We start from the raw sequence: 26762 nt of genomic DNA, 5'->3' as shown, positions 1-26762 counted from the left end.
TCCCGCAGCTTTACAGCCGCTCGGTTCCGGCTCGGCCCTGGCCGGCGCCTGAACATCAGGCAGCCCCCGCCGGCACCTGCTCGGCCGGCGTTGTCGGTACAGATGTCCTTGGCGCGCACGCCTGCGTATGTGATGAGTTTCCACGCGGCTCGGAGTGCCTGGTGGGGGGGATAAACAGCACGGCGAACGCGATATTGGATCCACGGTACCGGCAGGCGTGCCGGGTCACCTGGAGGTTGTGAGTCATGTTTGATTCATGAACCGTGGCTCTGTCGGGAGGGTCGTACATGTTCAGAATGCGAGGTGCCGAGCGAGCCGGTGATTGTGAGACGCGATGAAAAATAATTAGAAAAATACAAAAGAGATGCTTGAAGTGTTGAAAAGAACTCGATTGCGAGGCGTCCTCTTCAGTCAAGGTCAACGTGCGCTTCTTTGTCGATGATTTAGCTTTTTACAGAGCCGTGCTAAGAGCCTTATAATGCTGCTAAATGCCATCAAGTTAATGAGAGAGGAGGAAACTGGCGCATATGCTACAGCTTTAGCATCTCTGTGCAGCTTTTCACATCTTAGCTGAGTAACAATGACGCTGGAGTCCACGGATGTGCATCGGGAGGCGACTATTCCATCATTATTCTCACTAAATTGCCGATGAGGAAGAAACAGGAATCGCAGGATGAGGAACGAGCCCCTGCCAGGGCTAGCTTCCCCCTCCCCAGCAGCTAAGAAGCTAATTACAGTGATTTTCTACAGCACGGCTCAGTCGGTTCTATTCAGATTGGCTCGGCTCCACCACACGTCTTTGGTATCAGGCATTCGTCTGAGTCCAAATTCCTCAAGACGAGATTCTACTTTATTTCCCGAGAGAACATCTTTAAACCTCTGACAGATGAGGCTTAGAGAACTTTGAAGAAGGTCGGTAAAACACGGCGCAGCCAACTTCCTGTCCTGCCTCAGCAGTCCAGCTGGAGCCTGGTATCCCCGCTAGCTTCAGTGGCCTCCTTCGCAGTAATTAATGGCTGCACATTACAAACACCCTTTTTTTTTCCTGCTTGGAGATGTGCTGTGTGTTGTGCTGTGTTGTGCTGTGGGGGGGGGGGGGGGGGGGGGGACGTATCCTGGACCCGCGGCTGCCTGCCTCTGTTCGCTGCGCATCCTCGACCTTTTCCAGCCGAACAGCAAACACAGTGGGCAAATTCTTCCGACTGATATCGATTCATGAAGCTCACCGGAGAGCATGAAAACTCGTGGGGCCCGGTCTTCAGTGGGTGCTAAAAATAGTAAATGGAGATTTACACCAGACATGCTGGTGGAAAGATTCATAGCGATTCTCTTGTAGCTCTTAAAGACACAAACAGCTGTCAGTAAGGCCTGGGTTGGACTGGTGTTCGCTAACCGGTGGTTTAGCTCAAGGATACTAACATTAGCCACTAGTTAACATCTCTTAAACTCAGTAATGTTGCACCTCCACTAGTGGAACTGGGTTTTCCCAACAACTTAGATGTAACAAATGCAGTAGCTCCATAATTTACCAATGTTGCTAGCTAAATTTGGCTAAACTGGTTTTTAAAGTAATTTAGGATGAGGTACTGTGGATACTGTTTGGTTTTTTGGTATTTTTGAATTTCTACATTCATTATAAATCACTAGGAAATCTAAAAACAAAACACTTTTCCCCACTTTTAAACAGCGTCTTTCGATTCAAATGAGCAATTGTCATTACACACGTGCCCGATAGGTGGCGCCTAAGGGAAGGAACGACACCCGGGGCTCGTCGTTGTCCCCCTAAATTGCGTTTTTACAACAAATTAACAGGAAAAGGACCCATAACGTGGAGTTCTGAGGTCGGATTTCCGTCGCCACCCACACTTTAATATCAGCGAAAATGTCACAAACGCCCCCCCCCCCCTTCCCCTCCGTGCGTCACGAGCAGTGAGCGTGATATTTTAAAAGCAGGAGTTTTGACATTTCCCTCCAGTAAACCCGACTCCTCCACTCTGGGAAACAGCGGCAACTTTGCCCCCCTCCGCTCTTTAATCCCTCCCTCCCCGCTGATTTTTTTTGCGTGTGAGGGGAAAATAACGCACGTCTACAGGGGCGCGTCCACCTTGTTTCTCCTGCTTCTAATCAATAGTCTACGCTGGGTTGTAAGCCCACCCACTTACGAGCTGACTCGCCGCCTGGAGGACTGACTGGCTGCGAAGTGGCGGGTCGGCGGAGCAGACAGCAGCGGTCCAAAACTCCCCCAGGTTGAAGCGCTCGGTGGCGGATCGGGAGGAAAGAGGGGTTAAAATGAAGGAAAAGAGCCTGATCGAGACGGCCAAAATGCAGGGAAACGTTCTGGTAAGGTGGCTTCTCCTCTTTGCCGTGTGACGCCGTGAATTGATGCGCTGGTGAAAGGAAGCGTCGCGTTCCGCGCGTTCTGACGCACGCCTGCTGTTCTGCAGCTGTTCGGACGCGCGGAGCTGATTTCCGACCGCTCACGCCCTTCTCTGTCCCCCCCTCCCGCTGCGGGCAGGGCTGCAGGAGTTGGAAAGTTGGAAGGTTTTGGTTCTGGGGGGACCCTCAGGGTCCCGCGATTTTTTTTTCTCCCCCCTGCGCAAAGCCGTGAGGTGGCTGTCATCACCCCGGCTGGGGGGGGGGGGGGTTCTGTGGCAGTGGAGGGGGGACCAAGCCCCGTGAGACTCCCTCAGATATTAGGGGTCAGTAACTGGACCTTCAGAGGCGTTTGGCTTCCAGCTTTTCATAAAAGTGGAATATTAAGGCTGGTGCATCGTGGGCGACTCAGGCCAACTTTAACTGTTACTTTGCTGCATTTTTCTGCCCCCCCCCCCATCCTCCTGCTTTATTTATAGCTGGCTAAGCCGTGCTCTTGCAACCCCCCAGGCCGGTTTTTGGAAGATGTGGGACACAGCTGCGTGGAGTCTGTCCTTTCTAAATGTTTCCTCTGCCGAAGGCTCCCCGCGGCGCCTCGCCGTTCCGGGGGCGTGAACCGGCTGTTTACCGCCTCTATTCCGCCGCCATGAAACGTAAACAAAGATGTTTATCCTCGGTGTTCAGGAGGAAAGTGGCCGCGTCTGATCCAGCAGGTCAGTTTACACCAGAAAAGGATCCAGTGAGGATGACGGGAGTCATCGGAATCTGGTGGCTGTTTATGGACGCCACAGACGGATTTCTGCCATCCATTATCCAATAATCGCATCCCAAACGCCGCCCTTGTTAGCCAGTCTGTCTTCCCTGGATCCGGGTTATTGTTTTTAATCTTACCCTCGTGCTTTTCTTTTTCCCGCCCGTTTCTGTCCGTTCCCTGATTTACTGGCTCACTCGCACCTTTTCCCGCCCCTTGGATGTCATTTTGTAAACAGGAAGCGGGGATGGAAGCAGACACGGCCCTCGGGCGTGAGCTCACAGATCCGTCGCACCCCTCGCTATAAGCGCCGGCTCGTGGACCCGTTTGTCTCGGTTGGAAGTCGGTTCTAAATCCAACGCGGCGTGATTTCTCAGCGCCAAACGAAGCGGGTTGGACGCTGCTGGGGATCCTGTCTGCAGCTGATACAGGTAGCAGATGAAAAATGTGGTGCCTCCAACATCCCCGGGGTGCAGAAAATCGCTGCTAACCAGGTCTGCACGGGGGGGGGGGCAGCTGAGATGTTGCCATACAATACACACACGTTTCCCGCACCCGCTCGGCCGCAGTGCATCATGGGAAGGATTGCGTGTCGTCAGTCAGCGAATGCAGAGCGCGAGGCTGCTCCTTGGGCCTAATTGCGCTCCGACGCCCTTCGCGGGCCCGAACAGCAGCGCCGCCTTGATTTGTGTCTCCGGATGGAAATGAGATTTATCTCTGCCAAAACAGAGGGGCTCTAAAGACCACCCGGAGGGGCCCCATTCCTCACCATTATTGCATTTTCTGACTGTTTCGGAGTTTTTTTCCCACTTTGAGCCGATGTTGGCGCTCCTCCAGCCAGGGCGAGTCTTCTCTCATGGAGGCGCCAACGTTTCCGATCACTTCGTTCTGTGTTTTTCAGCCTCTTTCGCAGCGACTTTCGCCTCCTCCATCAATCACGGGCGCCTTTGGCTCGCAAATCTTTCTCCTGCTCCTGTTTACAACCTCCCGAGCCGCTGAATCAATTTCAAGTTCAATTTAAAGCTTAAAAGATTTGGAAAAGTGTCAACATTATTTTATTTGTCAATTGGATCCCCCCCCCCATATGAATAATGCCTTTCCAAAGCCATTTCCAGCTGATCATCTTGAGGGTGTTTCTGCCAGACGACCATAAGCTGATGGTTGAACAGCGTCGCCTTTATCCAACGCCGGCGCGCGTTTTTCCCCGCCCACACCTGGCGGCAGATGTGTTGAGCGTTTACGCTGCCAGGACAGGCGTCCCACAGCTGTCTGGTGTGCCTGCAGGCCGGGGGGCCACGGTAAATCAGGACCCCCCCCCCCCCCACCTTGATTTGTGCGCCGCCGTCGTGGATGCAGGCTGAATCGTTGCTGTCGTATCGACGCGGCCCCGCTCCTCGCAGGCTCGTTTCCACATAAAGATAAAGTGGAATCCCGGCGTGCACGCTGCTTTATTGACGGCTGTATCCCCCCCCACCCCCACCCCGTTATGAGTGCACTTGTTACACCGCCTGACGGAGAGCGAGGCAGCGCGACAGCCCCGGTACCGCTGTTGCATCCGCAGCATTTCGGTTGCGTTAGCCGATATCTGGCATCATAATAGCAGCAGCGATTAATCACCCTTATTGCTTAATTGATCGGTAAAGCGTCGGGGAGTAGCCGGAAACAACAGTTGTAAACGCGATGCGTAAATTCTACAATAATAAAACGCGCTAACAGCTAGCTCGACTTGGTTGATGAATGACCGAGTATCCAGCCATAAATTAACAGTGTTTGTCGTCCGATTGTTCTCGGGCTGCCTCTCTGGAAACAGTTTAGCCAAATTAGCATGCGAGATTGGACACTTATTTTGATGTATATGCGCGTGGACGTGACCTGGGAGCTCGTGTGGGATATTTATGTGGGAGATTGTGGTTTGATTTTTGCAGAATCAGACCCAGACCGCCGAGGTTGATTTATCGTGACCTTTACGTGGGCCGCAGTCCTTCAGCCGCGCCAGCTCGCAGCGGCAGCATTTCATTAGGCACGCTGGAATCCATCACGCTGAATGTTTCACCTCTCGGCTACATTTGTTTGTGGAGCTGTCGAGCGAGGCTGGCAGATGGTTCCAGCGTTTAACTTTTTGCTGCAGAGGAGCCGCAACTGCTTAGCCGCATTTACATTTTCCTCGCCATGTAGCGTAGCCTGCAATAAAGAGGCTCATTTTGGCTCCGGCCTGTTTTAAAGAAATATTTTTGTATCGATTTAGTGCCTCTCAGATCTTCCCTGGTTTTCTCCTGGTTTTCTCCTTTCAAAGCTTTGCCTCAACCAGCCTGACCAGGAGCATTTTATTAAATCTTGTTGCGTCCTCTCGGATTCCATCTGAATATTAATTCATGGTGACATTAAAACTTCCGGCGGCGCGCCCCTCTCATCTTCCTCACACCTCCTTGCTTCCCAAGCTGGTTTAAAATGACTCCTGCCGCCTTTGAGCTGCCGCACACGTGGGAGCGTCTCGCGTTAAACCGTTGAGATATTACCACGGACACACACGCAGACGCACACACAGACACACACACTTCATATGCACGCGCCGTGTCTGCCGTCTGGTTCCGATGCCCCCTCTCTGCGGCCCTCGGCAATCAATCAGCACTCGGCCCGGCTGCATCATGCCGAGTGCTCGGGCTCCATAATGAGCGTACAGTAGCTGGATATTTCCTCCGTCCCTGCATTGTTTGTGCGTGGAGACCCCCGCGCCACTTAAGGCCTGATTGCTGCAATGTTCCCCTTTTATGAGGAGAGGCGGTAATTGGACTCTTTCAAACGGTCATGTTGATTTCTGTCCCCCCTGTTTTATGTTGTTCATTCTGAAACTGAGACGTCTCTGTGGGCTTCGGGTTCCCTCCACCGAGCAGGTAAAAGCGTTGCTATTCAAAGGAGCCTGTTAGCAGCAACAGCTCTTTCAATGTCATTTTTCTTTCTTGCATTTGGCTCTGACATAAACTGCGGAATCAGTTTCACTCGTGGCGTCCCCCAAGGGTGCGTTCAATGACTCCTCTCCTTCTCGCTGCAACTTAAAATAAAACCCACATTTGCTCTGCTCTTGACCCGACAATGACGGTAAAGTTTCTGATTTACTCGGGGGGGGGTAAACGGACGGCGTTGTTTGCTGCTGGTGCCGATGCTCCACTTTAGCATCAGCCTATGAACCAACAAATCTGAGACGTTCTTCACGTTTCTGTTTCTCATCTCGTCTTCATCAGCGCTTTAACCCTTTCGGGGTCACAGGATGAGTTGTCAGCTCATTGCAGGGCCCTATATGAGCATTTGTGGGTTCAGCACCTTGCTCAAGGGTACCTCAGCAGTGTTCTGAAGGTGTTTTGGCACCTGCTCCCACAACACCTTCCAGGTTTTGTCTGCACTGGGTCTCAAACCGAGAACCCTCCCACCTTCTCAGCCCAGACTGATCTACCAACGCCCGTTTTCTACTTTTTCCAGACAAAATCCACCAGCTGTTTTGACCTAATTCTGCAGTCATGAGAAATTCATTTTCTACATCTTCACGTCTCAAACATCTGCTCTTTGCAACAGGATGTTTTTTTTTTTTTTTGAGAGCCTCTTTTTCTTCCCAGGAGGGCCGTCCCGTGTTTGTGCTCGGCATTAATGATGATTTCCCTCGGTAGCTCTCGTTAGGACTCTGACATGATAAGCTGCCCTCCGCCACTTACTCATGGCATCGAGCGTAATTGCGTTTCACAGGCGGCGTGTGCGCGGAATGTGCAAACCGACCACTCAGTTGGCCACTCTCACTCCATCACGCTCATCGGTGTGTCCGCGCACGCACGCTTCACATGTTTCCATGGATTTATGCTGCCTTTCTCGCTGTTCCGGTGTTGGGATGAAGCTTAGCGTGAGGTGAGGGATGGAGAGCAGATGGGCAGAAGGCAAAAGCCCACACTGCCAAATTCTCAGAGAGTCTTCCCCGGACAGGTTTCTTCCTCTCACAGTCGATCCGACTCATTAGCACCGATCTGCTTGTTTGATGCTTCTGTTGCTCCTGGTCAGTCGGCGCCTTTGTTCATCTTGTTGCATCGGCCGCTTCAGCTTCGGAAACCTGCGACGGGGCTGAAGGCCAAGCTGAACCTGACATGTTAATGTGGTTTGCTAAGTCTGTTGCTAAGCATTAGCGTGCTCGGTTGATTGGGTTTGTTTATAATGTTCCGGACACCCTGGTTCTAATCCCGTTACTACACATTCATAGGTAGAGATTCTCCAGTCCCGCCTACTGGAAGTAATGCTAATGTGGTTGAAGACAGAGTAGATGGAAACGATGGGATATTAACAAATTTAGTTGCCCCGTTGACTCTAAAGTGACGTAATGGAACCAAAAGGGAACACAAATAAAATGTTTCGAACTTTATCTCATTTTTGCTTGAACCAAATTAAAACAGTCCTACTTTATTACTAACATATTTGGTTGTTCATGTCTCTATTGTAAATTTGTTACAGCTTTTTAAATGCTAACAGGAAACTCGCCTATCTCTGGAGGGCTCTTGATCAACCTCTTAGACTCTTTCCTCTCCATCTTTTGCCATCAGGTCGTAGATGATTAATTTGTGCTCTTTCGGTTCCTGGCACAGGAAGTAGCGGTGCTTGCCAGCGAGAATTCTGGGTAATACTGTACAGTTCTAACAGGGTCTCCATGCAGCAGAGAGTAGCTGTTTTCATGACCATACTGGGAATTCAATTAGCCTTTTTAAAAAAAATTATTTCCCAGCTACACGCTCTGAAGCTCATCCGTCCCATAAATAAGCGGCTTCTGTTACGAGCGTGACATCGGGGAAACATCTGGCCTTCCCGCTCGGCGCTGCCTGTCACGGCGGAGGTGCCGACGGCGGCTCCCCGGCTACGGCGGTCGTCTAATGAGATCATTAAAGCTAGCCAGACATAAAATGAAAACAGCACCTGTTGTGGAGGACTGCGTGTGTTCCCTGAACATCAGAGTCCGGATCGCAAGAATTCACTCGATGCTAAATTAACTTCTGTCTGGCGCTGCCTCGTGTGGCTGGTATTAATTACAATCCTGAATCGAGGGGATTCATTTAAATTAATTGGGGTGCCCGGATGCCGTCTCGGACCGCCGTTTTCATTGTTGAGGTTGTGTGCGAGTCGCCGTCATTTCAATGTTTTTTTCCTCCCCTAATTTGCAGTTCTGTCCCGATTGACCAAGGGGACCTCCAGGCAGATGCATTTCCTTGAGGGTCGTTGTGGACACCCCCCCCTTCCCCTCTCTGCTGCCGAGGCTTTAAAGGGCTGAGGTTATCGAATCTCCGCCGCAGTGTGGATGTGACCATTTGCTCCGCAAAGCCTGCCTATTTGCATTTCAGGAAGTACTCCCACCAAAGACATCCATAATGTCCCTCCCTCCGCATTATGCATGTGGTCACGCGGGGGAAGGTTGGCTGAAGGGCGAGTGGCTCTCCAGCCACCTGAAACCTCCATAAAGGCCAGCCTACCTGTTCACACGTCGTCGGTGTTCGAGCGTTTAAAATGCTCCAGTTCTGCTGTTGAGCCTCGCCTCAAACTGATCCGCTGGTTCTTTACGGTGCAGTCAGTCACCAGGATCTGCCTCCCGCTCGCTGAGGCTGAACTGATGCGTCGCAGGCGAGTCCGAGTCTCATTTGCGCTCCCCCACCGACCCGGCAGATGCTCGTTGGCAGGTATCCACCTCAGCAGCTCAGCCCTGGGCTCCGGTGACGGAGCAGCACACGCTCGTCCACCGATGTGTCCGGCAACATCTATACAACAATGTTTGGTACCTTCGTACAAGTGTCGGGAGGGGGTTCTGGGTCCTGGGAACAGCTGGCGGCGTCCGAGCGTGTCGGCCTTGTGTGTTCCAGCCGTCAGCGTGCATCTTTGGTGGCCTGAAAAGAAGCTCCTCCCTCTGATTCGAGCAACTTTAAGCAGCAACTTTTTGCGTTCCTGCTGCGCTGAGACACCCGCCTGCACTCTCTGCACCCCCCCCATCCCTGAGAATTTATCGATTTTAAGTTTGTCCCGAAATAACGGTGCAGGGTGTTTCTGTGTCTTGAACGCGTGTCGCGCTTGCTCTTGATCTGGCGATTACAAACCACGGCGGTGTTTTTTGTCGCTGCGTATTGATTGGGAGGGAAATACCTGAGAGTCTGACACCGGTAATTTGTCACACGGGCACAGTCGGTGCAGCCCTCCAGGTCCGATTCATCACGTTGCATTGACCCGTCTGGGGCGCTTCCTCGCCATCAGTTATGAAGGTCCTGCTTGAGGAGATGATCATAAATGGGTGGGAGATGTTTAGAGCTCTTCTGGAGCTACATTTTCAGCTGTAGCATCACTTTGACACCCCCCAGTCGTCACCGTTTACCCCCGACAAACGGCTCTTTCAGTAGCTTTCGCACGGCGTACGACCGCCACCTCAGAGCCAGCGAGATTTTACTTTTTACCCGAGAACAGGCGTGGAGCGGCATCCGGTGCCGATTGACAGATTGGGGTCGTAAAGAGGAGTTGCCGACTCGCCGGCTGTCAGGTGAGAGCGTGTCTCTGAAGCCCCCCCCTCCCCCTCCCCCTAGAGCCATCAGAAAGGTCAACTCCCCTCTTAATCAAACATCAGGAAAGGCTGTTCCCCGCTGTCAGCTGGACGCCGCCGCTCGCTAACCTGCCAGGCTTAAAGTTCACACCCATCCGCTCCCCAGCAGTTGCCCCCCGGCCCCGGAGCCACGTCCATTCTGCTCTCATAAAGCTGTCGGGAGGGACGTTTGATGAGTCTGACATGAGCTCGTCTCCGTAACGTTATAGGAGCGCAGAGCTTTTGTTTTAATGGCTTTCAGCAGAAGCGCTTTATTAATGGGCTGTCGCTGCGGATTAAAGGCGTGTTGTCAAAAATCTCAATAAATATTAGGCCTGACTGTGCGAAGCCTTTCCAATTACTGATTTTTGTATTTTGAGCAGCGGCTGAGAGCTTTCCTCCATTCATCTCATCATTAATCCTGAAACCATTGACCTTCTAAAGTTTATTGCTCCCACCGAATCCAGGCCCAGACTGTAGATCATTCAGTGGGAAGTTAAGGTACGTCCAGGTGGATCGCTCATTAAAGGACCAGAATATTCCAGATTAATAAAACTGCTGCCGGAGAAACCTCGAGAAATAGACTCCAATCTAACTTCATGAGGGAAAACTGAGCCGAAGTTGTGGAGCAGCGAGGTGGCGAGCCTCGTAAATGGTTCAATCTCATCAAATCGGGATAATTATGCCCAGTAGTTGGGTCGTTTTGTGCATTTCATAAATGGCCTTTCTGATTCTATTTGTTATAATGACTTAAATCTATACTTTTTTTGTCTCGCTTGTGATTAAATCGTGCGTTTTTGGCCACCCGCGCGTGTTTTTGGATGTAAAATCACCTGGTTGATTCTCTAATCCCGTCAACACGCATTTTTCTTTCAAATTAAATACAAAGCAGTTTAGTTTTTAAATAAAGGAGCCTCTTTGAAAATCAAACCTGAAAAGCCTTCAGGATTTAGCCGGGCAGCCTTGACTGAACATGGGGAACTCATTACTCATTTATCTCCCCACACGTCCTCCTTTGCTGGAGCAAACCTCCTCAAAGAGGTTTTTGAAAACCAGTCCACTCCCGTTTCCAGGACGGAGCGCCGCCTTCATCTATAAAGCCTCGGCCTGCAGAGAGAGATGCATTACCGGGAGCGCTAATCAAGTTTGGTGTGGCTCATTGGTCCTCTGTGAGCTGAGGAACGCTCAAGAACCACTATTTTCTGAAAGCAAATTGGTCGCAGGGATGATGGCGCACTAATGATTGTTTCTAATGTAAAGCTTAATGTAGTGGTGATCAAAGCCTGCCTCTAGAATTTCAATTGTGGGAGAAGGAGAGGTGGAGGAGAACAAAATTGCTTCTCAAAAAGTTTACAAAAAGTAATCAGGAGTAAAAAGTTAAAAATGCTCACACGTGTGGAATATTTTTGCGGAATATAAGTAATGACGAAGCAATAAGACTAAAAGCTGCATTTGCTCCTGTACTTAATCTCTGATATCAAAATGAATAGTTAATGCTAATATGGCTGGATTAAATTATCAAGAAGGAAAGCTCCGTGCTAATCCGATTCTCAACTAACCGTGATTCTGAGGAAAAAGACGACCTCATAAAATCAACCACTAATTAAAAGATAATCCTCACCTGAAGAGCGCCGGGCTGGATTATCCTTCCTCCGGGCTGTTTTTCCTCCTAATGTGTCAAAGCTGAGGAGGCTGAAGGCTGGAGGAGGAGGAACGCTTGATCAGGCGCGTTGACTCAGATGGCTTTAATAAATGTGGTCTGAGGTGTCTCTGGTGGAGGAGTCGACAGCATTTATCGTTGTTTCTTCCCTCGTTAGCTTGAAAAGAGCGCAGCTCTACGCGCTGTCAGGGGAGCCTGCGGGGAGGATTCCCGCAGCCCGATCGTCGCCCGCGCAAATAACCGGGAGCAGAGGGAGCTTCTCCGACGTGGCTTCATATCTGCTAATAAAAGGTTTGCTGCTGGAGAAGAAACAGGAACCACGCTAACCTCTACAGGGACAACCTTAGCGAGAACATGGCAAACGATATCAAATAATCATACGCTTCTATGGCGCGGCGGAGCCGCAAATAGCTTGTCAGAAGTGTGAACAGAGGAGCTGCCCTTTATTGCCTTTTTCGGCGGCGTGATGGTGCCTTCGAGTCTCCCCGCTGCTTCACAATAAACGAGGAGCTGCTTGCGGACCCAGACCACGTTTACCTTTGAGGCCTGCGTGACTGAAATGCCCCGCTCATCTGGCGGCGGTACGTCTGTCTCAATATCCCCACCCTGCTCATGGCGCTGTGCACACGGAGGGGGGAGGCGGAGCGGCGCAGGAGACCGAGCTGTTGTTGTGTTTGTGTACCTTGTTGCACCCCGCCACCCCCCACCTGCTCATCTCTGGGGAAGAGGGTGGAAGATGAAACGGGGGTGTGAGGACACAGGTGGTCGAGGAAGCGGATTGTTGACAGGCCGGGACGCGCACCCTCTGACTGCTCACACACACACACACACAAACACACACTCACACCGGTCTTGTACCTGTCAGAGCAGCTGTGGTCGACCTCTCCCAGGTTCACCGGTATCTCTCCATCCGTCGCCACGGCGATGCTGGGTATCGCTCCCGCACGGCGCCCACTCCGCCAGCAGTCGTCGTCGTCTGGGAGGCTCACCGCTCGGGTCTTAACTTGTTTAACGTGGGGTCGGTTTTGGCAAAGAAGCGCAGCTAATCCGATTTGAGGAGAAACCGATACCTTTGTTTTATCGGAAAACTGCTCGCAAATCGGCCTTGGCTCGTCTTCCAACGCAGCTAAATATAAACGATGACTCAGCGCATCGATTTTAAGAATATTCAGATTATGGATCAGGCGGTGTTGGCTGTAACAAAGTTAGGAGGATCACTTTTCTTATATCTGCAAGGATTAATCGCACAAATTTCCACACCTCCCTTGTCGCCCCCTGGTGGACAATCATGCCTCTGCTCGTTAAAGTTAGCGTTACAGTTAAAGAAGTTTTGGGGGATTGTTCCTCGAGCTGGAAGTTCCCTTTACTCGACTTCCATTTCTCAGATTTGTAGCTCTGCGTGCAGGCGGGACAGTTATTGTCCCCCCCCCCCCCCCCGAAAGGTTCCAGGGTTTATGATAAGAGGTCATGGTTCCAGAATGAAATTACGGCCGCGAGCGGCAGACGTGGCGGTCGCGCTCCAGTCGAGGAATGAGGAAGCGGGAGGAGAGAAGCGCATGAATCTGTATGAAGTCCTCGAGCGCATCGTCATCGGGCTCTTACGTCTGTCGCCGTGGCGACCTCCCCCGCCTGATGGGTGGCGGGTGTCATCTGTCAGATGCAGCTGGATTGATCCTGGTTCTGGATCACAGTCAGGCGGAGGATCGACCTCGGACTCTGTCGTCAGAGACGAGAGTATTTACGAGAGCACTAAAGTCCTGAAAGCACCTCGGCGCCACAGAAAGTAGAAGTTCCTCTCTCCGGTTTTACTCCTGACAAGCTGAGGCTAATGGAGGAGGTTCCGGGGATTAATCCCCCCCGCGTTCGGCTTCAAATGGCCCCTCGGCTGAGTGAGCGCTCCGGTTGTTTGTTGTGTCGGTGAATTACTTTGTCGTTCTTCAGCCTCAAGTCGGCTAAAAGGCAATTAATCAAATCGGGCATCAATCCCGGCAAAGAGGGATGGTGGCGTCGGGTGAGGCGTCGAGTTAATCTCTCACTTTTTAAATGTTTCTGACTCGATTAGTGCCGTTTTAAAAAGGGAGGCTCAAGTGCTTCCACACCAGAAGAGCTCAAACGTGTCCGTTTATCGACTGTGGCTCCACCTACTGGCCGTTTTCAGCCCGGGCTCGAGCCGTATGGTCGTTCTCTCCAGTCTGCTTCCCAGTCCACCCAGTGAACCAGACGTTCATCTGTATCACGTCAATATTTGGAACACAGCCGCTTTTCGCTCCCTTCCAAAAGCCCTAGCGTTTATCGGCCTCCACGTCTCCCAGATCAGGCCAGAAATGGATTTTCTTCTGTTTTCTTTTACCCATAATTCCTCTCACTGGACTCCGGTGGCTCTTTTGATCGAAGTGCTTTTTTCCTCACATTGCGTTTGGAGTTGTCAGTCATTGTCCTCCGTGCATTGCCACGTTCCCAGGACGCGCCTCTAAAATGCGCCTCTAAAATGTCTGTGCGCTAATTGAGATGAGTCATGGGGGGGGGGGGGGGGGAGGGGGACTTGGAGCAATATCAAAACTTGCATCTTTTATTCAGGAGCTGCAGCAGGAATTCAGACGGGATCATCTCATCTCTTCTCCCCACCGTGGCTCTACGTATAGACCTGGCGCTGGAGTTTGATAGTCCTATTAATAACAATTGAAATAATATATACCAGCCGTGGCTGCTTTAGACGGCGGTTTTATGATGAGCAATGGGGTAATTTGGAGCCGACGCATCGGCACTAATGGAAACGGCACAGAATCGTCCGAACATCACAGTAACAACTGTGGATGTAAATTCCATTTAGAGGCCAAATTGAATTAGCTGCGCCGCTCACTAATCCAAAATTCTGAAAGTGATTCTGTCTATGTTGTTGCTTCCCGTTTCTCCACCAAATTAAATCTGCCCCTCGGACCGTTCTGCCCTCTTCTCTCCTCTTTCGTGGCCGATTTTCCTGGCGGCTCATCCAGGCTTCGCCCCCCCTCCCCACATTCTGAAATTATCCTCAGTGGCTCTGAGGAACCACTTTGGACTTTTCTTCCATTTTGTGCCTTCGCTCTGCGCTGGTGAACCGGGGGAATTGATAAGTTGGTGCTCAGCAATGGAATAAATGGGAGCTGAGGGCTGAAGCCCGGTCCTTATCCAGATATTAGCGAGCAGCCCAGAAATGGAATCAGACTCGTTGGCGATCCTCTAAAACACAAGTGTGACTCTGATTTTTCCGATTTTTCCTGTTTTGTTTGTTTAAAAAAATGAATCGGGTTCATCTCACGGTCAGATATTTTGTGTGTGTGTGTGTGTGTGTGTGTGTGTGTGTGTTGGAACATGGAAGGTGTTATTTGAAAGGTCAGAAATGCGCTGTCAGCACCGGAACCAGGGCTCTTTGAGCCAGATGGACCTGCTGAGTTGGTGCAGTGAGATTTTTCCCCATCCCCACTTTTAAACGTGGAAAAGCCTCTTTTGTTCACTGCATCTGCTGTTTCACGGTTTTTCCTGTCTGATTTAGCTCAGTTTATGTCATCTGACTGCTATTTTTAGAGTTGCTTGTGTTTTCTGCTGTTGCCGCTGTTGTTCAGAACTCCGCGGAGCTTGATTAATTACACAATAAAAAGCCCCCCAGTAATTGAGAGTACATTTTTATCCTTTTCCTTTTTCCCGGAATTTTATTGCAAATGGTCTGTTTGAAGCATCTGTTCACAGAAACTTAATTAACCAAGTTCTGTGATGTGAACCACGTTCAATTTTGCATGAAACTCATCCCAGCGAAATGCAGTTTTTATATTAATATTATTCTTCCCCCGTCTTTTGTTGCCCGGCTGTGTTTCAGCCTGGTTAACAGGCCTACTGCTCACACACACTCTGGTTTTACCCTTCTTATGAGCCCCAGCTCAGTTGGGGGTCGTTGCTGCCACCTACAGTATAGTTAGCACATGCTAACGTTAATGAAGACGGCGTGAGTGCATTTAATGCAGAAATGAATAATAAAGATGAAGTGTGCACTGGTGGGTCTGATGTGCGTTCCCTCACGTGCAAGCTCTTTTTGCTTTTTCTAGGACAGAATAGTGGATATTTGATCAAACCTCAGACAGACGTTCCATGAGGCACGGCCGGTTGTGTCCTCGCTAAAATGAAGCAGGAGGCCGGATCGTGTCAGTCAAAGCGGCTGCAACCACTTCTTATCCTCCATCTTCTTAATTTCCAAGCTAAGCTAGCATTTATCCACTTCTCATGATGTAGCACATCCGTTCTCCAAACTTCATCTGTTTGATCAGTCCTCAGCCCCCCAAACTTGGTGAAGAATGAAGCTAAATGCTAGCTGTAATTAGCACCTAGTGGCCAGGTGTCCATTGTGTTCCCACCGGAATGATCCAACTTCTGACGCAGGAACGGGGGTGAAGCAAACGTGCTAGCTGTTTCCTTCCCCGTCCACGTTCCTCTCACACCTGCAAATTAAACCTCCCCCAAAGTTTTTGCCCTTCAGTCCGCCTCATTTACCCCTGGAGCCTTGCAGCAGCGGCTTCATTACTTTGGCTCTGACTGCGTTGTGTCCGTCACTGCCGCATAAATGCCGGTGTGCCCTCTGCTGTGCCCGGGATCAATCTCCTGGAGCGCTGCAGGTCATTTACAAGACGTGATTCATGGCGCAAATATATCACCAACGGCTTTATGGAGGCCCATCGCGGGGACTGATTAAACCGAAGAGCGGCTCCGTGGTTGGCACCAGACCCCCGACTCACCTGAGGACCTGCAGGACTCTAAACTGCACCCGCAGTGATGTTCGCCACTGTTGCTTTGCGTTTCATCCGTCCTCCCCTCCATCTTCTCCTTCTTTGCCCACCTGGCAGCCCTCTACCGAACCCCCCACACACCCGCACACACTCCTGCCTCGCTAAAGCAGGCAATAAAGATGTAAAGAATGGTGTTTGGCTGCCATTCCCAGCAGATGCCTCTCCCATGAACAGCCTGACAGATTACAGTTAAACCTCCCAATTTAGTTCAGGTGATGCACCCGCCAAAAGAAAAAAAAACATCCAGCCAAGCTTCCAGCGGGAAAAGAGGGGAGGGGGGAAGGTAAGGGTAAGAAAGGGAATGAGTCGGGGGAGGGGGAGATTATCGCAAACACACTGCCCGTCTGCAGCTACTACAAGTGGGAGTTGGAGAAGACGACTTGTCTCGGGGAGACTGATAAACCCCGGCGAGGGAGCGTAGTCAATGAGGAAGATCGAGAGGCTGTGGAAAGTCAAAGACGGCTCGTCGGAGAGGAGTCGGGAGATCGAGGGGTGCAGAGGGGAGAGAGAGGCAGCCAGAGCGAGCGGACACGCTTTCCCGGAGAGCCCCCGTTCTGCCAAGTGGATCCCGACACATCACCTCAAATCCTCCTTGCGCTGTGATTGATCCGCGAGTGTTCGGGAGGGGGGACGCTCAGGTGCTCCAGGTCTCCCACTAATCCAGCCTCTTCAGGTGAAGCCTCAGTTGAGCACTTGTCCCGAGGACTTGACTGAGGATCACACAGTGTTTCGGAGGAGCTTTCCGCCGTCGGCTCGGACATGTCGATGCTAATTGCCACCCAGCACTTCCACACCACCGCCTCCAAAATGGTAAGCCAAGCCGTCCGTTCCTCTTATTGGCCCCCGGGTGCTTCGGGAAACAGGTATTCAGCCTCTCATTGTGTCGGTTTGGCTGGTTCCTGCTCCGTCCGTGTGATTGACGCGGATTCGGTGAGCGCGGGAGCAGCGGCGGGAATCTGGAGTGTTAAATTCTCCGGGAACAATGACAGGGCGGCTGTTCCTCTGGTGGGTCAGTGCCGCCTCTGGGGCTCATCTTCATAACTCAGCGAGCACCTCTCAAGGCTGCCGTCCCAAGGTCGGACAGTAAATCCGAGCTGTCTCCTTAAATCAGCCTCCCTTTGCTCTCCTCTTTATCCGCTTGTTTACTTCTTCAGCCCGTCTGGTTTGAACCCTCCCAAAGTTCTGTCAGCAGCAGCACCGGCCGAGAGGCTCCGGCTTTTATCCTCCGTGGCTTTTTAGCGGCGAATTTAACGTTATTTGGAGGAGAAAAATAGGAGGATTTGGAGTAAAAAGCTGGAGGTTGAGCTAATTTGCCGGACCCATTCAGTGCCTGCAACAGCGAAATGCCTGCTGGCGCTTCCTTTCATAATGTGGCTCCGGCGCAATTAAGGCGGCGCAATTAAGTGTGAATAATGTACAAGATTAAAGCGAAGCGGCCATTAAATTCACCTCCTTGTGACGTTTCCTTCGCTCTGGTCAGATAGCGCTGACTCGCTCCGTGTTGCTCAGGAGAGCAGCTGAATTTAATGAGCAGGAAATGTCGGGTGAGTACGGAAAAGTCGCGCTGCCATGTTGGAACGCCGTCCCCTTTGAGGTGAGGTCGGCGGCGGATGCGGACCCCAGCCGACCCGTGATTTGCTGTTCATTGGGTCAATCTGGTCCCGCGGTGGCATCTGGAGACGCAATCCCTCGGGTCAAAGGTCGTGTCATATTCAAATCAGGGTTATTCCATCCTGTTGGAGCAGGTTTCCATGGAGAACCAGAGCAGTGCTGCCTCCTCCTCCTCCTCGTCCTCCGGGTCAGCTGCGCCGCTGCATCTCCTCCACGATCTCTCCCGGTACACGTGGGGTCCAGGAGTCTGACACGATCGGTCGCTTTGATACCCGCAGATCAGGTCATCTGCAGCAAGCAGTCGCAGAGATTAGATGTTCCAGATTTAAGGGAAGCGGCGTTCCCGGTCCCCTGGAATCTCCCCGGCAGCGTCCCGGCACGTCACCGTGTCTCATTTCCCAGAATTTCCAGTTACTGTTGCATTGACATGTTTTCTGCCAGAATCTTTTCTTCAAAAGGAAACTACATCCTTCTTGGCTTCTGTTTTTAAAGGGGGGGGGGCATGTCCCAAAAAGCAGGAGTTTGACTTTCTCCGAATTGAAATGTGAATGAAGGATTTGTTTTTGTCTCAGGCAGCTTCTGGATTAAATCAATAAATGTTTTAAAACCACAACATTTCCATTTTTATTTGAGGTTGTTTTTTTGTCATTCCTCCAATAGACCCCCCCCCCCCCCGCAGCCTGGAGTTCTGCGGCCAGTTGACTTGGACTGGCTTCAAAACCCTGTCTGGAATTCTGAAACAGATTAAAAAGCCATCAGATAATAACGGCATATTCTTGGATAACAAAGGCGGTCTGCCGTCATCGATGCTGTATTTGTGCACGCGCAAACGCACGCAGGTTCGGTGGCTCCACGCTGAACTTTTCCATGATCCGACTCTGGACAGGTCTCTCATCTTTGGTCTGGAATTGCTGCCATATATCTGAGCCCATATTTTAACTGTATTTTCCATGAAAACCTCCAGGATAAAAATACCTGGGAGGAAAATGGCCGCTCAGCTTTGCTAACGCACTGCAGAATATTGTGAAATTCAAGGTCAGTGAGGAAATCCCTGTATTTGGGATGAAAACCCCTCGCGTGGATCCTCCGGCAGGATGGAAGATTCCAGGGGGCTGTGTTGGGAATGATTGTAACAAGCTGGAGGCTGTTTTCAGATCAGAAAACCCCCCTGAGCAGAGACGCTGAAGGCTAACAGCTACACGCTAACACCCAGAATACACGGACATGATAATGAGCTGTCTGCATTTACACTGGGATAACTGGGATAACTGGGATCACTCCTGTATTTCCATTTAAAACCAGCAGACTTTGTGTGTCTGGACTCAGATCTACGTTACATATGTTGAACAACATTCGTATCCGAGGAGATTTCTGCTCGGGCCGATGGAAGAAACGGTGCAGGAGAGCGACCCGCGTCTGTGTCCGGGCCTCTCCTGTAAAAATGACCTCCGTGCCGCCACCGCCGCCGTTACGCCTGCTCAAAACTCCGATCCCTCCCTCTCCTTCCCCCATCACTCCCCCTGCTCGCTCTGTCCGTCTGAATTTCCCGGGGACTTCATCTCACCCATTCCAAATTGGATTAGAACTCAATTTGCCGCGCCTGGTGTCACTTCACGCTTCGGAACTCAACACTTGATATACAGACGCGACGGAAAACTGCAGAATGAGCAGAATTTTATTTGTCAGAGATGATTCTGTGCCTCGGGCTGTTTGTCATTCCTGGGATTCGTTTCCCTTCCCGATGCTCCGACTGAGAGCAAATGGGCAGATGGAGGTGTCGATCCAACGATCAGTGCCGCGGTGTGTGTGTGTGTGTGTGTGTGTGTGTGTGTGAGGGGGGTTGTGGTTTCTGACGCAAACTGACAGCACCTATTAATTTTGGCCGTTTCATTTTTTTGTCTGAGCGTGTCGAGCTTCAGCCTCTTTAATCTCAGGCTGCCATTCGGGATCTGCGAGTGGGAATACGGAGGAAGCTTTTTAACTGCCTTTGGAGCAGACGACACGCTCTCAGGGACCAGAACCTGATGTTTACTTTGATTTATTCCAGACATCTATTCAGTCTCTAGAGGAGGCTGAAGGATAAACCCGCAACTAGAGTCTGAAACTAAACAATTTTATTCCGTTGACTTTTCATTTACTCTTTTTAATAAGCTAAAAATACATCTGAACATCCAAGTTGAACCCATTTATTCTATTCTGGTCTAGTTTGAGAGTTCTTGCAGCCTGCTGAATCTGGAAGAACTTTTTTTTTTCTCATCCGAGAACTGTCGTGTGATTGGTCAGAAATTTGGAGTGGGCGTGGTTAGTGCCGGTGTGGAGATTATAAGGTGAGAAAAGCAAAGAAAGCGACCTCATTTCTCGGTTCTTGAGGAGCACCTCCAGCTGAGCTGTTGTTGTTAGCATTGTTAGCTAAAACCTGCCGATGACGTTGGTTAATAAACGCGCTCATTTGCAGCGCAACGTTGCAGCGTCTCCACAGATGAACCTCAGTCCCCTAAAAACCCTCATTAGCCGCCGATGTTTTAATCGCGCGATATTTTTCCCCAGAGGGCTCCTAGTTTTCGTAACGTTCATCTTATTGTACACAGAGGCAAATGTATAAACTCGCTGAAGGTGCAAATTGGCTTCTGTCTCCATGAAGCAGCTGCTCAGCGAGGCCCAAATATCTCAGGTAATGATCTGATTTATCGTTGTGCTGCGAAGGCTCCGGGGTTTTAATGTTCTCGGCGGCTGGATCAGAGTAAATCTGACTGAGTTCATTTGTTTGCTCTCTGCGCTCAGAGGTGGAGAGACGATGCCGTCGCCGCCAAGGTCAGAAAATCGTCTGAAACCAAGCGAAACCATCACGCCACTCTACGACTCCTCCGGTTTTGCTAACTTTGAGATTGAGCTTTACTCAGTTGTTAACGTGATATTGATCGAATAAAGTCGTGAGCACCGACGTTTTAGGAAACTTCTCGATTCCTCGCCTCGCCCCAGGTGTAGTCACACCGTCGTTTCATGTTCGTGTTCCTCAGGGCCCGCCAGGATGATCGACTGCCCCCCCTTAAACTTCGGCTCCTGGAGAGGTGACGGGGCAACGAGGAACCTGACAAACTTCGTCTGTCACCTCGCCGTGTCCGCCTCCCCCACACGACCTGCGTTTTATGATGGAGGAAAGGATTTAGAGCTGCTGTTCCCCCCCCCACCACCCACGCTCTAAAGCTGCAGCTCCAGCGCTGCGGTGTGAAATGAGAAACTGTCCTTCATAAGTCACGGAGATCTGGGGAATGATGACGGGAATACTGTATGAAGCGGCCGTGTTTCCGGGCTCTTCCAACTGTCTCCACTAGATGGCGTCGTGTGCGATTTTGGATTGTTTGCAGTCTTCGGCTCACCTGAAACCTTTGAGCAACAACGGATCATCACTGCTGTGGATTCTGGATCCTAATTAATGCAAATGAAGCTCATTTTTGTCTTTGTTCTGGCTCAGTTCTGCCCTCTGCTGGCCAGTTCCAGGGCTGATCTGTTCTGGTGTTCCTCTGATGATTAACTTTTCCCTGTGACGCCTTAAAAATAATCCTATTTCTCATAAATCCATGCGATAAAGGACGATAACGCTCCAGGAAGCGGATGTTCCAGTATCCAGAGCTCTGCATCTGTAGTGATCTGAACTCCCTCCAGTAGGACAGATCTTCCCATCAGCCTGTTTGTCTCCTTAATCGCATCACCGCAGAGCCTGAAAATGAAATTTGCTCCCTGGCTGCTGTGCCAGAGAGTCTGGAATGGCCTCAGAAAACCCATGGCAGCATTTCTTTTCCTCTTCTAAAACCTTTCCCAAAGAAAATCAGCCCTAAAATATTTGGCACCTTGTGAGTTTACCTACATGTTGAGGGTAGGAAATTCTGTTTTTCTTGCTAATTACCAGTAAACCTGGAGACTGGAGGTTTCTTTTAAAGTAGGATGGGAGGTGGAGGCTGCTTTTGAGCTTCCTCCAGAGCATCTGTGCCTGTTCTGGGCTGAGGCGAGTGTGCGTTTGAGGTAGCAGTGTGTGTGTGTGTGTGGTGTGTGTGTGTGTGTGTGTGTGTGGTGGTGGTGGGGTTTCCTGTGAGGCTAAACTAAATCAGGTTATAAAACCTGGTCTGCTGCGTATGAAATGACTCTTCCGGTGCCGAGCCTGCAAATAAAGTTGACAGATGTCGTGCCAGCGCTGCGGCGCTTGTGTCTCCGCCATCCGTGTCTGCACCCCCCGAAGCGAAGGCACCGACTAAAACCCTGCGGGATCCTTCGCTGTGTCCTCATGTGACTCGCCGAAGGATCCTGGAAAAGGTCACCCCACCATTTTGGGTTCCTATAGAAACGCTTTACAGCCATTAGGGACGTATTTATTGTTTTCTCTCCGTCTTAAGGCTGCAGAAAGGAAACATTTCTCCTTTTTGGTGAACATTTGGAGGTGAAAGGAGGCGTCCTTCATCTGCCATAATAAAAAAAATATTTTGCGTAATTAATAATTAAAACAGTCATACCAAGTTCTGAATTAAAAGCACGCACATTTTGATATTATTTATAGCCCGAAATATTTAATTATTCATAAAAATGTTTTTTAAAAACCTGTATCTATGATAAATATGCTGAGTATTTCATCCACCTGGTGGCGCTGTTGCTCTCCGCATGACACTTTCCCGGACCCAGAAACGGAGGCAAAGATCAGGAACTGTACCGGGGATTCTTAATCTCCCTCCATCTGCAAAGTCATGACAACTTTGGGACTTTAGTCCGTGAACGTCGCAGCTCCTGGGTGCTTCGGAGGCTGAAGCCCCGTGAGCGTGTCCGTGCGTCCATTACCGGACAGTTCCTGTCCTCCTGCAGCGGAGGGAAGAGCGGCGGCGGAGCAGAGGACGGGACGCTGCTCTGGATGTGTCCGGATCTGGTCTCGCTTGTCGCCAGCGTACAAACGTGACGTGAATCCTTGAAGAGGACGTTCGAATCGTCGTCCACTTTTCAACAACCCGTTAGCAAACAACTAAAACAATTAAAACACGCCGACATGGCGTCATTGTATCAGCGGTTCTCCGGGAAGATCAACACCGGCAGCTCCTTCCCGGTCCCTCCGGAGGCGAGCCGGCTCCTCGGCCAGGCGGAGCAGCCGGCGGAGCCCCAGCGACCCGGACTCCTGCATCCGCACAGCCGGCGCTGCGAGGACGAGGATGTAAGCCGCTGCTCTCTTTCATTAACGCGCACCACTGAAAACGTCAGCGTCAAACTTCTCATGTTTAGCGGCAAAGTTGTCAAACTTCTGCGTCGCTGCATCCGTGATTTGACCCGTCTGTCACGAAATGTTGCGCGAGTTGTCAGCAAGCCTCATTTATTTGCTCCTAATATTGATTAGGCGCTTCAGATGAGTGATTGTGAAGGGGCCCCCTCTGGTCGCGGTAGCGGCGCGGCGCGGCGCGGCGCGGCGCACCGCGCGCGGCGAGAGGTCAGCGAGGCCGCGTCGCTGTCCGTGGTGCTGAAACGCGACGGAAATCGTAATGTCAGGAACCAAGTATGCCGTTTCAAGATGTTCTATGGTGTAAAATAGCTTTAACACAGTAAGGACTGTTTTTAGTAATGAAATATTTATACAAACACTGATGAGGGTCCCTCGCCATAAATACTAGAGTGTCGTACTGTCATGTTTATGGAAAAAGAGACTGAAATATCATCAACAACAGAGGTTAACATTTCTTATCCGCTTTACTCTGTCACTTTTACCGTCGTCGGCATCAGAATGCAAAGCTAGCGGTCCACAGGCTGTTGAATTTCCCCAGCTCCTTGCCGTCGTGCGTCCATAAAGACAAGCACAAACATATTAATAAAGTGGGGCATGAACACACCGAGCGCATAAAAAGTCATAAAACCACATAAAATATTAAGGAGTGTTCTATGAGTGGAGCGTGCGCCTGTTCGTTATTTGTTGCCAAGTGTGTTTTCTTAACATTCTCTTGGAGTTTTTAGGTTTAAATTATCCATAGCGCAGCTATTGCTAGCAGCACTCCCTCCCATAAGGGTGTGCAGAAGGTAAAACCTGGCCGAAGCCTTCTCAAATCAATACCGATGTTCAGATATATATATTCGGCACGTTTGCCGACCTTGCAGCAGTAAAGGATTCCGATCGAGGCGTGTGTGGCAGTGATTGGAGGAAGCACACAAATGTTGCCTCCTACTATTGAGTATGTAACGATTTTTTTGTATCGTCTTTTTGCTTTTTGCTGGGGTTTTTTTGGTCCAAACTCTGCCTTGTAACCTCAGTGTGACCTTTACGAACGAGTTTATCGGCGCTCGTGTTTGTTTCATGTTTCATGGATGAGACTCGGAGCCTGCTCATGCTACAGCCGCGCTTGCTACGTGCTACATGCTATGTGTGCCAACGCAAAGCTTTTCTCTAATGTAATGCGCTAGCGCGGAGGTAGCTCGGTCTGTTGGGAACTGGGCTGAGAAGGGGAGGGTTTGAGCCTCAGTGTAGACAAAACATGGAAGGCGTTCCGGTACTAGGGGAAGGTGCCAGAACAGAGCACTGCCGAGGTGCCCTTGAGCAAAGTACCAAACCCATAAATGCTCATAAGGACCCGCGATGAGCCGGTGACTCATCCAGGAGTGGATTCTGCCTTCGCCCATGGTGTACCCTCCCCGTGACCCTGAAAGAGGATAAAGTGGTTAAGAAGACAAGAAGCAATGAGCTAATATGGAACTCTTTATTCTGTAGGGGGTCTCCAGGGCTGCTCAAGCACCCAAAATTCCAAATTCCAACCCACGACTCTCTAGTTCCAAGGCCATGGTGCTAAATCCCATGTTTTAAATGATGGGCTACGTGGCTACGCGCTGATCTGTGTTCTTGGGCTTTGTCTCTCCCATCAGCCAGAGGGGACAGGAGGATAAATGGTGTGTGTAATATGTGCAGCGCAGCATGAATCCTCTTCTAATATGTAATAATAATGATATTCAGCGTGTGACAGTAACGGCTGATGATAAATTCCCCCGTCTGGCTGTTTGTCTCCCCACACATGCGGAATCTGAGCGTCCCTATTTCCTCATCTTTCCGTTCCTCAGTTGTGGAGATGTGATCGCGCGGCATCAATCAGGGCTTGAATTACAACGTTGTTGCGTCAGATCGCTCACTCAAGCTCCCAATCTTAGAATAAGTTAACTGATGGGCGCTCCTTTCGCACGCGCCGTCTCCTGATAGAGGAATTAGCCTCCGATGCATTTAAAACGCGTCATTATCGCCTCTGTTTGGAACGGGCCCGCCTGACTCTCCGTCGCCGGCTAAATCCGTCTCTGTCAATATGTTAGATAATGATCTTAGCCGTAAATCCTCTCTGATGATCATTCCCAGCTAGTGGAACAAGTCATTATTATCTGATCAAACACGATTACTTTTTCTCTCCGTCTGTGAGCCGATCTTATCTCATCACAGAACGGGGGAACTTTTTTTTCCCCCCTTTCTCTTTGTGAAGAAAACCAAAGTAGCATATCGCAAAATTTCAGAGTTTGAACTAAATGTCTGATGGTTTCTTCCATCCAGCTGCTGCTCTTTGCACCCCCCTCCCCCACTTCCCACCAGGCTGTACTTTTTCCCCCCAAGGACTCCATTTTTAAAGCGAACACATTTGCTCCTCGTTAATTAGGTATCCTCTCCGATGGCATTTAGGAGGATGAAAAGCAGCAGTGGAAACGGCGCCTCTCTCCCACCATCAAAGCCGCCGTCCCTGCGGTGTGATTGGGAGTTCCTCCACAGACCCCATTACAAGAGCAAACATCTCTGTTTGGTCTGTCGGACGGCCATAATGAGACTCAGGAGATATCAGAGGTTCGGAGCTCTTCCACACGGCGAGCTGCTTTATCTGATGTGTCGCGCTAATTCTCACTTGTGCTGCGGTCTGAGGACTCTGTCTGCAGTTTGCAAGTTGGCGTCGGGGGGGCACAACTTAATGCACGCATTTTTTTAGCCTTATCTCTCTCTTGTGAGACACACACGCGAGCCCAGGAGGATGTTTCCAGAGCTCCAGAATGTTCCGTTATGAAGCTGTCTGGTATCTGATTTTGCTTTTATTGCGACGCAAATAAGAAAGGGATGAGGAAAGGAAAAGAAAAACCCGACATTTAGTTCACTGCCTGATGTTTTGGCATTATTTTTCCCCGTTGGTTGGAGAGATTATTGGGGGGGGGGCAGCGCTTTTAAAGGACAGATAAAGAAAAGAAGAAACCTTAGCCGATAATCTGTTTTCATGGTTTTCTCCCCAGATAAACTAATCTTTGGTGTCTCCTGCACGTGAGGATTATGGCCTCGGTGTCATTAGAACCCGGCACAGGTCAAAGGTCGCTGCGATGTCGGGTGCTGATACATTTGAGCTTGGTGTTCCCGCTGCCAGCAAGCGTCAGATTTCTGGGGCGTCGTTGTCTCTCTGCCTCCGTGTTGTTTAGCTGCTTTACATCAGACACCCCAATGCTTCTCTGAGCGCCGCCTGGAGGTAAACGCTAGAGTTTATGGCAGCCCATTAATGTTAGCGGCGGCCTGGCGTGCGCCTCTGCCGCACAACTCTTCAACTTGGCAATTTAATTTGGGTTCCGGCGCGAAGCAGCGAGACCTCAGGTGTTCCCGCGGAGAGTGTGTGGAGCCGTTTTTATCCTCTTTAACACTTCCACTGGTGCTTCTCTAATGAAGTAGTCTATGTAAGCAGCCGCTATCAGTTTACAATAATGAAGTGCTTGTCTAATGCTATCTGACGACAGAAACCATGTCATGTCGGCCACGTTTCCTCTTAATTTGCCTTGATTAGCAAATCGGAGGTGATTGATCAATAATGGCACTCCAGCGCTGCAGCCGGCGGCTCCGGGTCAGGGTGGACGCCGGAGCTGCCACAGCGCCGACAGTCTTCCGCCTCTTCGACCAGCGCTTCTGCTTCCTCATTAATTTTTCCGTTATCAAGAAATCCTCCGGCGCGCGGCGTTGATCAA

The 26762-nt window shown here is 50.6% G+C and overlaps 1 protein-coding gene across 4 annotated transcripts in view; it reads left to right on the top strand.

The window, feature by feature from the left end:
• The window catches only part of LOC130513765 (dipeptidyl aminopeptidase-like protein 6), a 103255-nt gene that overhangs the window by 10840 nt on the left and 65653 nt on the right, over positions 1 to 26762 (top strand). Inside the window, exon 1 of one of the 4 annotated variants that reach the window (XM_057012781.1) lies at positions 2078 to 2340. The exons of 1 other annotated variant lie outside the window; for it this stretch is intronic. In XM_057012781.1, coding sequence (XP_056868761.1) covers positions 2290 to 2340 — 51 coding nt within the window. In that variant the 5' untranslated portion in view covers positions 2078 to 2289. Of the gene's footprint in view, positions 1 to 2077; positions 2341 to 16648; positions 16986 to 22525; positions 22975 to 26762 lie in introns of those variants that run through there. 2 more of the 4 variants (XM_057012782.1, XM_057012779.1) reach the window with 2 other exon arrangements.

The sequence above is a fragment of the Takifugu flavidus genome, chromosome 17, assembly GCF_003711565.1.
Source record: "Takifugu flavidus isolate HTHZ2018 chromosome 17, ASM371156v2, whole genome shotgun sequence".
Classification (NCBI taxonomy): domain Eukaryota; kingdom Metazoa; phylum Chordata; class Actinopteri; order Tetraodontiformes; family Tetraodontidae; genus Takifugu; species Takifugu flavidus.
The sequence above is the reverse complement of the archived record's forward strand: the minus strand, read 5'-3'. Positions and strand labels throughout refer to the sequence as shown.